The following is a 16,576-nucleotide window of genomic DNA, read 5'->3' as shown; positions in this document are numbered from 1 at the left end:
TTCCTAAGAATCCATTATCTTCGTTGTGTTGATTTCCTTTTTCAGGGAAGGAAGATATCTGCATCTCACATCGTCTTATTGTCTTGTGTTCGACTAACGAAACGTTGCATTTTAGAACGCATGTCCATGTGGACTCAGATTGTATCGTTATAACTGCAAAAACATTATGAGTACAAGGTTATTTGAGTTGGAGCAAAGGGAAGTTGAACAGTTACTTTTACTGAAATCACTGCAACAAGTCAACTGAGTCCATGCACGGGTTGCTGCAACTGTGCAAAAGAGCATATATTTACACAGACAGAATACAGGCTGTTGCTTAAGCTTTGTGAACTTCATGCACATAAAGCCTATTAGAGTTTACAAATTGGTTTCACAGAATCACAATTGTTCTGGGTCCACATACACTCTTATGGGTTGTTCATTCATGCTGATACGAGACACACCATCTGATTTTTCACTTACAGATTACATTCAGAAAATGACACAACAACACTGTACTAAAACACGATTAGAAAATGAAAATACTTGGTTGAGGTTATAGAAAAAGAAGGTAATAAGGGCAACAATAAATTCTTCTTACAACACCACCTCCAGGTTAATGGACACTATTTAATTGGTTGTCTTGTTGACAAGTCAACTGCAGGCACTTCTCATTTTGTGATTGTGTTTAGGTAATAAAGCTACCTGGTTAGGCTTAGTAAAATGTACTTATTCCAGTAAACATAACATCAGTGGATCCCAGTTTTACAGTTCACACGCAGGGGCCCTCAAGACCACTAGAGGTTGCTTTTATTTTTAAACATAATTGCAGATTATAATTCCTTTCATAAACAAACAGGGCTGGACTTTTTGTTGTTGGAATGAAGACAGTCTTGAAAATAAGCTTCTGGGAAGGTACAGGGAAAGTTTCTCAAAAGCATTTAAATTAGCATGACTTCCTCAGACTACATATCACTGCGTCAGTACCATAAAAACACTACAAGCCTTTTATATATTGGGTATGTTACTAGGGTGGCATGAACCACTCCAACACCTCATGAGAAGGTTGCAGATTGCTACAATTGCTCTACAATTGTAAAAGTGTGTGGATTTGTTTATGAGTTATCAGTAATTAACTGAGTGTTCGGTGTACTCATTCTCAGATAAAATACGACAGCATCCAGAGATGTTAGCCTAAATGTTGGAGCTGTGACACTGTTAATAAAGTGAGGTTCTGGGGTGAGGACAATCCCATGTTGACTCAGCTAGTTTAGCTTAGTAGGAAATGTCTGAGATGTGCTTAACATGCCAGATTTCAGGACCGTTTGATGATCTCAGTGAAGAGCACATAATCACTTTTTTACAGTAACTGAGATTTCAAACAATACCAACCCACAAGTTAAATATCTCGACTCTAAAGAACATTAGAGATAACTTTAAAACGCGTTACACATAGCTCTATACAGTATAATAACCGTAACAGCAAAAATAGTTCAGTTTTAAGTCTAAAAAAGGTGAAAAGATCAACTATAAGTGCTTATATAGTTGATGGTCATGCATGTAGAGATCAAGCTGATTTAAACTCAAAGCGTTTAATCTAAACAATGAAATTTGCTGTGTGGTTGCACTCTGGAATCAAAATAGGATATCCCATATTAAATAATAATTCAAACTGGGTGCATTATCAAAGAGCTTGTGATTATTTCATGAATTCATTTGAGATTAGTTTGGACTATGATGCAGGGACAGTAATCTTTAACAAAGGAGTCTCCTTATGACCAGGCTGTCATAAATAGTGCTTACCTATAGCTGATTCACTGTATAATTGAGAAGCATGTTTATTTGACAACAGCAAAAAAAAGTCAGCATTTTTCAGTGTTTTACTGCAAAAATGCACAAACAACAACAACAAAAAAACGTCTTTGACATGAATAGCTACAGCTGAAATCTGTGTGGTTGACAGGCATTTTGGTGCAGACTACTTCCAAATCATTCAGACTTGGAAGAATCAGCGAGAGCGGCCCAATCTGTTCCGAATCAGACGCTCGCCTGTCAGAGTGATCAATCTGAATGTTTTCTTGGTTTCTTACCCAGTACGTGACATGCATATGTTAATGAAACTTCTCATATCAGTCTTGTCCATATTTTCCCGCCTGGATTAAGGAGGCAGACATAATGTTCACACACAAGGCAACAGAAGTGCATTCACTGAGCAAATTTGGCCTAGATCTCACACACCAAGGTTTCCCCTACTCTTTTAATTGGGCTCTTGATGCTCGACATAGGGTGTACTTCCTCTAATTAGCTATATCTATAGCGTATGGGAGGGTGATGAATGCATGCATGTGTAAAATCCTCTTTTGAGCAACTGCAAACTAACTAAGAGCTTTAATTTCACGCTAGGCTGCATTGTCCCATTCAGTGGGGTTACCCCCACAAAAAAGGGCCTCTGAGAAAATCAAAAAGAGCGAAAAACACACCAATGAGTCATAGAGGAGGGGGGATGGAGAAAGAGAGAGCGAGAGACAAACAACAACAACAACAACAACTGAAGCTCATCCTTAGACAATGCAGCTCTCTTACCAACCGTTACTCCTCTTTTAAAGGGAGCTAATTGAGGAGGTGGAGGGGATGGAGGAGGAGGATGAAGGTGAAGGAGGAGTATGTCCCAAGCAGCTGAATTAAAAGAACATTTCACTGTCTTTCATATCTTCTCATCCTTTGATTGTTTACTGGTTCCTCGCATTTCCACTGTCTGCTGTTCTTATCCCTTGTTGGCACATTAAGTCTTTTCAAGTTACATGACTGTAAACTAGTTCTCAAACATGAGACAGAATATTAACACACTTGCACAGAGAGAAAATTTATTTTTAAGAGAATCACACAATGCCTTTAAGAAACTAATAAAAGCATAAGATAAAACTGAGCTTTGCAATAGCAAACAAGGGTGAACTGTACATTTTCTGCTCTTATGACAAAAAGTGAGACGTTCCAGCATTTGCATACTGAAGTGGTTTTCCATCGTCTGCTCCCCCAGCCACATGTCTGTCAATGTGTTCATAACGTGTGTGAATATCGAGTCTGGCTGTGTACATACATGTGCGGTTAGCTATATCTCAGACCACCATAAGACTGCTATAGGGGTTGCCTGCTTCCACTGGCCACAGATCAGCCTAAAACTATAATCCACACTAGAAGGTACAGGATAGGGAGGGAGGGGGCATAATCACACAAACAAACACAATTCGGCCACAAGAACACATGCCCATCCATCCAGGGGACAGCCACCTATTGCATCGCTGTGCCAACTTCCTCGGTTAAGCATGGTAAATCCATTTTCTACGGGCAGTCAGGGAGACTGCACAGATAAGGGATAAGCAGGGCACCACAGTGTTGGATTTAAACCCACCTCCAAGACAGATTCAGGCACAAAACACACAGGCACAAGGAGACTGTCCACATGCTTACCTCAGAGTTTAGCTTAGAGGCCTGCTCAGTAACTCATTTTATTATATTTTATTGCTGAATGCATAACTGTCTTATACATGTGGTTGTTTCAAACATCAGAATAGAGCCTGATTTAAGCTTCTAAAAGTGTCCAGAATCCACACTCAACTTTGAAAAAACTGGTTTATTTGTTTTCTTTTTTCCAATCCTAATTTATTTCGACACCATTCAGCTGATATTGACATGTGCGCTTCTCCCACTCCCCGTCACTTATTCCTCCGTCCCTGCCTACAAGCTCTTTTTGGCCAAGCAGTGTAAGGTGGACCTGGTCTGCCTCCAGCAGAAAGGATGAATAAGTAAAAAGAACACAGTGTGCCCCTGGGTTCCGCCTGCAACCCACGGCCTGCCGTTGGTCTGCACTTGGCAGGCCACTTTACCCTGCTTATGGTCCACCAAAGCAAACCTACTCTCCTCTGCCTGTGCTGTGCCTACTAACTAGCTCTGCATGAGTGGGATTAGCTGTGCATGTGTGTGTGTGTGTATGTGTTGCAAAGTGATGCTGGTAAGATCTGGTATGTTACCAGATCATGTAGGCCCACCTCGGCTTACACCAGTATCAGGCGGTCACTGTCTAATCCCAGTGAAACCAGAACCAAGGGTTGACGCAAAAGAATCCAAAACAGGTCAGGATTTAAAAAAGATTAAAAAAAAAAAAAAAAAAAAACATAAAAAACAACAACAGATCCTATTGTATACTCACGTGCACACACACACACATATGCATGTCCAAGTGGACAATTACGATGACCTAGGCCTTGAAAGTCCTTGCTTGTTAGTGATCTGTCAGTTGTGACATAAATAAAACAAATTTAGGTTTAAGTTAATTCAATTTAGAAGATATTTTAGACAATATAACTTTATGCAAACTGCTTGTGTGGGCTCCACACACAGACTTAAAGCTCCCCATATACACTAATTTGCATACACTGTTTTGCTGAGCTGAAAGAGCTTTTATCTCCATTACCAGAAATACTGACGGCAAAATGTCCACATTTTTTGTCTGTTGCTATGGCTATATGGCATGGCTGCAGTATGTATCCGCTAGATTTCCCCCCTCATGCTTTCAAGTGTCTTGCCAAACTGCACGGCCGAGTGAATTTCAAGGACTCATTTGATCTCCAAATCTAAAACTCTCAAGGATATAATCGGACATGAAATGCTTAAAGAGAAAATCCAGCAAGAAAATAACACTTTTCTCTTCTCACTCTCTCTCTCTCTCTCTCTCTCTCTCTCTCTCTATCTATCTTTCTTTTTTTTGTGGAATACAAACAAATCTTTTGCACATTGTTCAATGTCTCAGAGTTTGCGGCAAAAACCTTGAAAAAGTTGGCAGAGTTTTGCGGGACGCGCCGCAGCCTGCATTAACAGCCCATCTCATTTGGATAAGCGGGATTTAACTGGAGTCTGAAATAATTGATTTCAAAACGCAGCGCATAAAAGTTTTAATTAACGGCGCCTCTTCGACCTTCAGCGCGCATTAAAACTTTATGCAAATACACTTCTGTCAAAGAGATGTGAAACGGTGCCACGCAGCCCGTAAAAATCTCCTGGATAATGTTTGGCAAGCGCACTTTTGGCTCCGCGGGTCTCTCCGTCACCCACCAGGCCATTCCAGCAATGCTTTCTTTAAAATCAGCATTAATAATACATTGTAGATTGTTTACAGCAGTTTTGCACGTTTTCTTTGAGTTTGTGAATCATTTACACCACTGTGATCCAGAACACAGTCGAAATCCACTTTACGCACGTCATTGAACGCTTCAGTGATGCGTTTGAGGCAGAAAACAAACAACCTGACAGTTTGCAGCATCAAGCCACAGACCAGTAAAACGATTGAAAGAAATTGTAGGCAAATGCTAAAGTTTAAATCGCAGATGTGAAAACAAGCAGTGCGCACGAGCGTCCCTGAAATTTCCTTCTAACAGGCGTTATCTTAATGTCCTTTAAATGCAAACACTGGCTCTCAATGAGCGAATGCAAACATATGAGCGTTTTGCTTGATACCCGGAGACTGTTATAACAGCAGCCTAAGCAGTTCAATATGCATGGCGCATATGGGCAGCACGCGTCCATGCGGCGCTCGTGTGAGAGGATCTGCTGCAAATTAATTTTAATTAATGGAAAGAAAGTGGAAACTCGATGCGGACCTCTGCCTCATACCAGCAGGCTTGGAAAATTATCTGTACTAAATATGCAGTAGGGCTGCTGGACTTATTTTACGGAGCTTGTCAAATAGACTATTGATTAGAAAAAGTCTGCTTCGCTGGTCTGAACTTTCCACAAAGGTCAAGAGGAGACAAGGAGAGAAAAAGAGAAAGGATAAGAAAAGGACAATGACATTTATTTGGGATGTGATTGATTATGACAGAATCTCGGCGTCGGGCTTACTGCAGGAGAAAAAAAATCAAACGAGATTAACTCATTTCTGGATTTTGGGAAGACTGTGCGTTTGTTTCTGCAGTCAGAGAGAGACACACCGAGCTGTGGCCAGAAGGCCTGAAATAACACCGAGAAGGAATCCTGAATGTTTTCCACGGAGGTCCAGAAAACCAGACTATTCTGTTTAAGGAAAGGAATGATTGCAATTGCCACACCACATAGAGTGGCTCCAAAGACGATTTCAAATATACTTAGTGAAATATCATAATCTCAACAATGCAAGAACAGAGAGGAACGACCGGCCGTGACCTCCGTGGATCACTAAAATGATAACTCATGGAGCTGAAGGAAAACACCTGGAATTCTAGTTTTTATCGCAAAATAGAGTCACATAAATGCAGGCGAAACATTCTGCCACACAAGCCTCGTTGTTGACCTTATAACTTCTGAAATAGCAAAGGTCAGATCAAAGAAAAAAAAAACTGAAAATTAAAAAAAAAACTGCCTGCTTTCTGTCAAATACTGATATCAAATAATCACATTCGAATTAATCTTAAAATAAATATTTAATGAGTAAACAGTGAAATATCAAACTCTAATGTGAAGAGCCGAGAAGCAGAAAAGGGGGGAAAGCGGAGCTGCGGCAGCCTGGAACTGAGCACTCCGCGCGCTCGCACTTCTTTTCTGTTAACTCTGCAATGACTGTCCAAAATACCTGAGAAGTTCACGCGCATTTAACAAACATAACTACCTATAACAGGAGGGGGGAAAGCAAGGTGCTGCGAGGGAGACATAAGGAAGGTCGTTTAAGCTTGACCTTTGATCTTGTGAGCTGGGAAATTATCTAATTTAATACGCAGAGAGAACTGTTTAGGCAGTAAAGATATATTATGATTAGGTCATAGAGAAAATATACAGAATTAGTTTAATTTAAAAAAAAAAAAGATAGAGAGAGAAAAAGAGAAAAAGTAACAACAAGCCGAGGTTTGAACTCCTTCCACAAAAAGGTTTGTCCAAGGATTTTCATTTTAGTTTTAATTTAATGGGAATATATTTAGACAAATATTCAACATGTAAGGAAAATTACAAGGTTTCTGCGGTGATAAAAAAGGATAATTGTAGACGTTTACTGTACTATTGTAAGCGCGTAAAGAAAATGAGACTGAAAGGTGTAATCTGGGTCTGTTATGGGCTACTGCAACATAATATTATAAATTGAATATTTAAATGTTGTATCTTAATACAACGTATTAAATCCAATTTAGTTAAAAGTCTAAATAAAACAATTACTCAGCTAGGCTACAGAACCTCTAACAGAAACGGCCTTTGGAACTACGCACCTAATGAAAACTTTTTTTTTCTTAAGAAAAACCGGTCCAATCTCTCAAAAGCTCCAATCTGTACAGATTTAAATATAAAAACAACAGAAACATGACTTAAAATAACACAAAGTGGCTCTGTTGCTTCTTTATAAGACAGCTGAACTTTTATCCAACCACCAAGCTCGGAGTCCACGCGCACACACGTGTATGTTCTATCGCTTTTACGCCTAAAAACCCACGTTTTTAATCTCTTTTTTATTTTTAAAAGAAGAGACTGTTGAAGCAGATAAAATATATATTAAACCAGGAGTAGTTACATCTGCGTCTATGGTCACCCTAAAGGGCCCCATTACCGTTCGCAGCTGAGGCAGACTACCCAAACAACCGCAAGTCAGAAACTCAAAGAAAGAAAGAAACTAAAAAAAGAAAAATAGAAAAAAAAAATCAATAAGCAGCATCTTAGTTTCAGCTTTATGATATTTGTCGAAACAGCCGATTAGTGCCTCGGGGTTGTTTGTAATTAGTCACCAGCTGTCAGCCCTCTTCCCCTTTCTCCAACTCTCCAACCTTCGTTTTATATAAAATAGATTTGGGAGAAGCGCCATTTTCTCGCCAAACCATGCGCAATGAGACGCACAAGAAAGCCCGTTGGAAGAGTGCCATTAAAAAAAAAAAAAAAAAAAAAAAGGGGGGGGGGGGGGGGGGGGGGTATTTAGTGCGCGAGAGAGGGAGAGAAGGGAGAGAGAGGTTAAACACTATCGGAGAAAAGAGAGCAGAGTTGGAAAAAAGGGTCCTTAATACGCAGCGAATGACAGGCAGCAGCGCGACACACAGCACACACACTGTAACCACATACAGTAGAAGCAAAAGCAGAGGCGCGCGAGACCGGAAAACAGCTACGAACAGGAGCGTTAAAAACAGCGATTGTTATTTTCCTTCCTTCCTTATTTTTCCATACCTGTGTCAAGCAGTAAGGGGAGTACATGGTGATGTCTACAGATGGAAACTGGAGTTGTTGATAACAAAGTTGGATGGATGTTCGCTGCGGTGCCGCATTGCAAAGCCGCTGTGGCTCAGTCCAAGCTGTAACCCCGCCTCGCTCACAGTGAAAGCTCCGCACTAACTTTAGAGGAAAGTTTTTTCTGCTCCCTCCCTCCCTCTTTCTCTCTAACTCTCCCCCGCTCAGACCCACCCCGCGTCTCTATCAGCACGGCGCAAACATTACTTTTAAATGTGAAATGATCATTTTGTTTTATGTTTAGAGTAAATCTGCAAAAGCGACGTCGTTTGGGATGCATATTCCTGCTGTAATTATTGCTTTACTTATATCTTTGCTGGCTTTTCCTTCTGAATCCCTCTGAAGAATATGCAATAGTAATCTATTCAAAGACCAAATTTTATAAACCTCATACATTTTTATGTTTAGATAATCTTTAGATTGCAGACAGCAGCCTATAATATTTTTTTTATAGAAATCCATGCAACTGAGCTCAGAGGCAACAAATAATTGCAAATTTCTTCAAAATGACGTTTTTCATCTTTTATACCCTTTGTTTTAAAGACGAATGCAGCAGAAGCAAATCCAGGAGTCACCAAACTAGGCAACAAATATGTTTCTAAATTTACAGCTCAGGTTAAACTGTAATACTCTATATTTGGTAAATATACACTACCTAACTCTGTCAGCTCATATTTTGAAGGAGACTTTTCTTCTTGTTTTGGTGCTCGCCTGAAAGTTATAACCACAAGCAGTAGCCAGTAGAAATTCTCAATATATCCATGAATGGCACCAAAATTAACAGCTTGGATGCCTCATGGGTTCCTATTTTTCTCCTTTTTTTAACAAACACCATTCCAGCATTCTCATGTACACAGAGACAAAAGATACTTGAACTTGGGCAAAGTGGTCTAAACCAGTCCCATTACAACTCCTATTGTATGGAAGAAATACACTCTGTTTCTAATCAGGCTTGGCTTTATCCTCGCTCGCTCCCTGCTCCTCAGTCTAATCAAACTCATATATGCAGGCAGAGTGCCTGCAATTATACGTAAGCCTGCTGCCTCATGTATGTGTGTGTGAGAGTTTAAGGGAGTGTGTGTGTGTGTGTGTGAGAGAGAGAGAGAGAGAGAGAGAGAGAGAGAGAGAGAGAGAGAGAGAGAGCGAGCACTGGAAATGTGTGCATGCATAAGTGTGAATACATTTCTGCGTGTGCATACATCCGTGAGTGTGTTTAAGTTGTGCAAAAGGGTGTGGTTTTTTGGGGGGCTGAAGTCACCCCAGAGCATAAGTGCCAAGTTTTTTTCAGGAGGGGGTTTGAAGCCGTGCAGCTTTACGAGACCTCAACGTATGTATGATACGCTGGCACATGTGCATATATGTACAGTGCATAAATTTATAGACTCACACAGGGGAAAGACTGGTGGTCAAACATGAGCATAACAAAAAGGGAAAGAAGAGGAGGGAAAGAAGAGAGGATTGGGGGCGCTAAATAAATGTTAAAAAAGTGAAGCATTTTGAGGTGTAGTGTTCCCTTCCTAGAGTCTTTCCTCTTTCCAAACCACACCTCACCACGACGTAGGCCCAAACCCAAAAGCCTTTGTGTGCTCCCTCATTTTCCCTCTTTTTCTTTCTGTCAACCCCTTTTCTCCTGCCTGTCTTGCTTTTCTTAGTTTCTCTTTGTGTTTTAAGCAATCTTTGCTTCTCAATATTCATCAAACACACACCACACATCCTAACCTCTTTATAACTGACCTTCAGTGGGTGTTTTTTGTTGCTGGTTTCATTCAACCTGGCATTAGGTGTCCATCTCAGTATTCAACACAGGTGCCTGGCTGTAACAAACCAACTATGGCAGCCGGAGGAGTTACAAAACCCTGATACGCTCTCTTTCTCTGCCCATGGTCAAACAGTGAGTCCTGTTTGAGCATCACCTATGAAAGCCTGTCGAGTGTGCAGGGATCTAGTGGTTTCTGAGGCTACATTTGCCATTAAAGAGCACATGAGTAAACCATATGGCGCGTCTGAAGTTAGCGTGTTGTGGTCTCCCATTGACATGTGGCATTACCCCTATACTTGCTGTTTACTATTGCCTGTGGCCAGGCCATTAAATATTGAAAGTGATGTAGCATACTGATACTGCCATTAGCATGCTAAATGTGTGAGACAGGTGGTTGAGGCTGCCTTTCAAAAGCCAGGAAATATGTGAGTGGAAAATGTGTGTAACTGTGCCATTTACTTCGTCGTACAGTGTAAATATTGTTTGAGTAAGCTGTTTATACGTGCTCTGGGAAGGAGCACGCCAGTCAAAAAAATTCATACAGGCATATGCAGTCAGAAGAAATGACTGACTGGCCACTGTGGCTTACAAATATATCATACACAGTGTGGATCCCAGAGACTATGGATCTGTTTCCAATATGAGTGTGTGTACAGAGCAATGTGTTATGCCTGCTGCTTTTTATGTGTTTACTGTGTTTAATAGCTGGTCATACATTATATTCAGACTGGTTTGGATTACTGTGCTCCTGCATTCACTGAGAAAAAAAATGTATGGATTTATTTTTTCAAGTCTGATGTCATCGCAGCTTAATTCAAGTGTCAGATCGGAGCAGACAAACTGAAGGAGCAGTTTTCCAGCCGGTTTTAGCTGTGACATGTAACTCCACCTGAATCACAATGTTTTTACAAACACAGAAAAAAAAATGACCACGTATGGTTCATGTCATGCAAAGAACATGCATGTCTCTAAAAAGGTGACATTTTTAGTAAATACGGTGTTTTTGCATGGCTCTTTTACCACATGTGGACATCATTGACAGACAAAGATATTTTACAGGAAGTGCACACATATATGAGCAAGCTATAAGAAAATACAAACACAAAATGTGCACTAAAGGTAGAAGAGTAATTGACATTATATAGTCTGACCCTGGAAAATGATTCAGATAAAGGCACTGATTATTCCTTTCTGAGTGCAAGCATTCTCTCAAAGAAAGACTTTTTCTGTGACTGTTTGTGCTGTTCAGGAAATAAATCTTGGGCCATCACAAGGATTGATATACAGCAAGATCACAGTGTGTGTGTGTGTGTGTGTGTGTTTGTGTGTATATATATATTCATATATACCCTATATGTATCAGACACGAGGAAACATTCAGGCATCCCTGGGCCTCTAGTAGGATCGTCGTTGACCAGGTAGGTGTCAGTAGCCTGAAAAAGAGAAAGACACATTAAAATCCAATTAGTTAAGTAGCCCATTTTCTTTTCATTTACTTGTTTATTTATTTGCTTATGATATTTTGGTCCAATACTATGTATTTAGACATTTTTAAGGTAGTTACAAATTAAAATAATGGATTTTGAAGAAAAAGGTGTTACCAGATACAAATAACTGGTTCATATGTCCGATTGAGATGCTTCTTCTTTACTAAAACAGCACTGAAATTAAATTTTCATGTAATTATGGTGATAAAATGGTTTCTCTACAAAAGCTCCACAGAACTATAAACTCACAGTCCAAGTAGCCATGTGCATGTATGTATATGTGTGTAGGTGTGCATTCATGGAGCTTCATTTGTATTCTAAGTCAAGCAGGCAGGCGGGCAGGCAGGGTTCTGGCAGGGCCCGGAGCTGTGAAATAGGCTCTCCTTGCAGTTCTGCTGTTGATTGGATCAACCTATCCCACTTTGCTTAGCCAAAGGGAGCCCAAATCCCACAGCCGCTGTGGCGTTCTGTGAAATCCTATTTCATTTCACAACTTTAACGGAATAAAAAAGGCATGCTCCAGACGCTGTGCCAGCCCAAAGACCCCTTGCACATCCAGCGCAGGAGCAGAGAGAAAACGGTGTATCTTGGAAAACGTTTAAATGCACACATGTACAGTCTCACCCTCTTGAAAATATAATCAACCGTATACATTTTTTCCACACCTCTGTGCCCTTTTGCCTTGCACACAAACACACAACACCACACACATGCACACACCAATGCAACACGTGCATGCCACTTACGCAGACACACAGACACAAACCCCATAATAAGAGCCAGACTTTGGCAGACCACACAGCCCTGAGTTGTGGTGAAAACAAAGGCTATTCATATCCTTCGCAATGAGTGGTCTGTACAGCTCACTCTACCCCCCCACCCACCCACCCACCGCCACCACCTCCTTGTCTCACCCCTCAGCTTTTTATTACAGATAATCTGCACTCGCAAACCTCCTATTTTTCTGACAATTGTGCGATTTCTAATCATCTTTATTAGTCCATAAACATGTTTCTTTTTTCTTTTTTTTTTTTTTCTTTTTTTTTTTTGCTGAGGCACTCGGCTCCTTGAGGGGGCAACACAGCCCCTATTGTTGAAGCTCAAGATGATGATGAAGCCAGGAACAGTATGAGAGAGGCCTGCTGATAAGGCTGCAAAGCATTATGGGAAGTGGGGTAGGTAGAGTTTCCTCAGACTTACATGTACATGCTAATACACTGGAAGGCACACACACACACACACACACAAAGTCTGCCAGGCCACATGTGTCTGCTAATGAAACGATGTATCTGATTGGCTGGCAAGCAGAATAATGGCTCAGATCCACGGCACCTGTGCAGGGGTCTGCACCAACCTGAGCCTTCTTGATAACCAGCAAACAGACCACAATGTATCAGGTGTGCTGGAGCCTCTGTGATTGGCTGTCCCCTGTCAGAAACAGGGTCAGACGCACTAACAGACTTTCTCTGATTGGTTGAGCTGAAACCCAAAAAAAGCTGTGGGTGGGATGAGGCTGTTTTCACTGGCCTGCCACTGTCTCATTCTGCCTACTGAATGGGTGTCTGGGTGGATGCCACTGGGACAACTGTGAGTGTTTGAGGAAACAAACTGACAATTTAAGGAAATCTTTGCACACGCAGCTCCCCATGTCCACAAAAATCTCCCCGCCTAGCCCATTCTTTAACCCGAGTTCACCAGGAACAATAAAAAGCTTCGACAATAGATAATTTTCTCTCATTTCATATTAACTAACAGACAAAGAGGAATTTAAATGCCCTCTTTATGCTGTCAGCCAAAAAAACAGGTGCTGATGAACCTCAATCCCATTGTGCAACAGTGAATAACATGAAGCTAATGAATAGGCTAAGCTCTGTACCTGCCACTGGGGAGGCCAGAACATACTGACTCCCTTTGTAGTAAAAACTCCAGGCCCCCAAACACTCTCTCCTGCAGCAGTGTATGAATTATATATTGTACTATATATATAGAGCATATGCCCGGCCCATATGGCCAGCCCAGAGCGAAAAAATCTCAAAGCCCTCCTTAATTAACATTTTAGAGGGAAGATTCAGAGGCGGGACATTGAGTCAGTGACCTATTTGGAGTCCATCATCGCCCAATGCAAATGTGTTAATTGAGACAGATTTTCCTTACTTCAAGAATATGTGGAGTAGTTTTCTTTTTCTTTCTTTTTTTTTTGTCTGAGCCATCTGAATCTAAGGTGGGATATAGGATCTGTTATAAAAATGCCCTCTCTTGGTTCCTTTACTGACAAAAAAGACACATCTCTTTCACATTCTCCCCCCTCCATCTCACTCAGTCCTTCTTGGCCCGCTCTCTATCTGTCTCTCTCTGGGTATATGTTTTGACGGACCATATGGCCAAATTCTTTGGAGGTGAGATCTCCAAAACCTGCTTGCATGCTTGTTGCATACACACAACTCCACAGATCTTTGTGTATGAAAGGCCCTGATGGTGGAATTTGTTCTCAGATGGCTCCATTTTAAAGGCGCCTGAATGGCAGCATATCAATGATCTGCCTCTCTGTCTTCACGTGTCTCTGCATCCCACGTTAGCGGCTACACATGAATACACACTCATTTAAAAATGGAGACACTCTGCTCACACACCCGGTCCAGGCGTCTTGGTTCAAGAAAAGTTTATCGATGATGCTGGACAATCATCGGCCACAATCACCTACTGATCATCAACACCACTGTGGCCTAAATTTTCATCATCACGATTAGGTAGCTTGAAATTATGCTGCCAAGTTTAAGGCATGGGATGAAAATAGAGGGGTGGGGGGGGGGCAGGGAGAGACAGTCCAGCCAACCTGCATGAGATGGCAACCACTTCAAAGACGCCAGGCCGCACCGGCGATCTGTTCCACGGCGTGTGAGGAGTGAATGAAAGGCAGAAATGGCCGCCGTGTGAGTCCCTGCCAAAGCTACCTCGGGGAGAAATGTTGGAAAAATACAATTTTTCACACAGCTATCTCAAGGGGAGGTGGTTGTGGTGGATGACTAAAAGAAACAAAAAGGAAGACTGAGATAGAAGATGATAAATAGAAGGTTTGTATTTAAAAGGGAATAGATGGATGGCTAAGAAGAGCTGAGCTAATTATTTCACTCCACTTGTGAGTCCTGAAGGTTTTTTTTTTTTTTTTTTTGCTGAGCCAGAAGTACAGCTAAGATGCAGAGTTGAGGACTTTTTTTGGCTAAATTGTGCAGTTGTGTTTTACACAATAGTAAATATGTGGGTCGTGCATGAGGTGAATGGTGTGAACACTGAGGCCTAGCTGCAGGAGGCAGGCGTATAAAAACGTTTTAGATGACATGAGAAAATTTGACTTAAGTTAGAAATTTAACCCTGTGAGCGTGGCTCAAAACCGAACTGAGGTGAAACTATGCCAAAACCAAAACAAAACTGTATCCTCTTACCGAAACTGTTACAGTGAAACAAGTTTGAACAGCACACACATTGTGGCACGCCCCAAGATTCACTTCTCATGGCACCTCGCCTGCCAACTACTGATCTTGCTAGACAGGACAGGCTATGGACTGTGGCCTGTAGATAATACTACGCTATTTGTAACTCTTCCAGGGCTGCACCATTTCACTGCCACACCGCACCATAAGCCTCCTTCTTGCATTAGGTAACCAAATGCCACGGGCACCTCCTCTCTTTTCCTACATGGATCCTTATTCAAGCCGTTTTCCTAAATGGCCAAACCACACTCAGTTAAGGTCTTGCTGCACTAGCTAAGTGCATTTAACAATGAGGTTTGAGCTGGTACAATCAGCCCTTTGTGCCACACAGCAACTGATCCATGAGGAGATTTTCTTGTGGTTATGGTCCTAATACAGCAGAGTTTACCACAAAGACCAGGAAGCATAGAGTTACATTACAACACACACACAGTATGACTCAACAATGCAGCGTGCTGAACTCGTTTCAGACGTCTCACCCTCTTCCAACGCAACTAAAATGATACCTTGAAATGCTATTAAATAATGTAGCTTAATTCGGGCTAATCTATTCAAATTTGGCACCAGTTACTTCCTTTACTTTTTCTTTTGATTGACAGGTTGTTAGGTTGGCTGGTTTTCTCTGCAGCAACCGCAAAGCAACCAACTGTGAAATTGTAGGACCTCAATCAAAACGAAAATAAGGATCATGATATGACAGTTATGAACCATCTTCTGAAGGGTTCTTTATGTTGGATGGCTGACATCGGGAGACACATGGCATTTGGCATTTTGAGGCCTATCTTGTTGTGGCCTAGGTATAAATGGGTGTCACAGCAGCTGGTGCCAACAAGCCCTAAAGTTGTGCAACGTATAAGTGAGAATATACTGATGTGACTCAGTGCAGACAGGGAGCCCTTCATGTGAACAAACATAAGCTGTGGCTTAATACTTAATACACTGACTGACACACACTGACCCCCCCATCACTCAGTCTGTGCTGTATTTGCACGTTTCTGTGCATTTGTTTTTGTTTGCTTTTTTCTCTTTTATTTATAATGTTAAAGGTTTTGTAGTCACTGTGTTATTTTGTTAATGTGTGTTTTTGTCTTTTAATAAGTTGCTATTATATTTTCGGCGTACACTGTAATGACAATAAAGTTATTCATTAATTTAAAATTGTATCTGGAATACCAAAATCTGAAACATTTATGTTGTCCTATTATTTCATTTTGCATTTAATTTACAACACGTGTGTTTATGAATACTTTTATATATTCAGAAAGGCAAAGATCGAGCTCTCTAAATTTAAGAATATATTAACTGTTCCATTTTGCTCAAATTGTTTAACATATGGACCCCAAAATTGTCACATTTTGTGAAGCCTGCACAGGAATAAATTAAATATATTTCACAATAACCACAAAACAATAATACAAACACTTCCAACAGATCCACCCTGTCTAATCTCAGAACACACCACATTTTGGCATCTTTTGCTAGAATTTCTTTAGCTGATCCTGTTGCAAAAAGCATTGAATCAACTGAAATCCTGTAAGCAGATGAATCCACAGCCACAGATACAGAATCCCAGCTGCAGATTTAAAAAAATTAAGAAGATTGACTATTGATTATAAATGTTTAGATTTATTCCTCTA

General features: G+C 40.9%; 1 protein-coding gene across 12 annotated transcripts in view; it reads right to left on the bottom strand.

Annotated features, from left to right (window-relative positions):
* Positions 1-16,576, bottom strand: part of LOC121638415 (nuclear factor 1 X-type-like) — a 121,327-nt gene that overhangs the window by 103,190 nt on the left and 1,561 nt on the right. For 11 of the 12 annotated variants that reach the window (XM_041983186.1, XM_041983180.1, XM_041983184.1 and 8 more), the window contains exon 2: positions 11,314-11,397. In XM_041983186.1, the coding sequence (XP_041839120.1) occupies positions 11,314-11,397 (84 nt within the window). Of the gene's footprint in view, positions 1-8,145; positions 8,296-11,313; positions 11,398-16,576 lie in introns of those variants that run through there. The other variant, XM_041983179.1, reaches the window with a different exon arrangement.

Source organism: Melanotaenia boesemani, chromosome 4, assembly GCF_017639745.1.
Source record: "Melanotaenia boesemani isolate fMelBoe1 chromosome 4, fMelBoe1.pri, whole genome shotgun sequence".
NCBI lineage: Eukaryota > Metazoa > Chordata > Actinopteri > Atheriniformes > Melanotaeniidae > Melanotaenia > Melanotaenia boesemani.
This window is presented reverse-complemented; position numbering and strand designations above follow the sequence as displayed.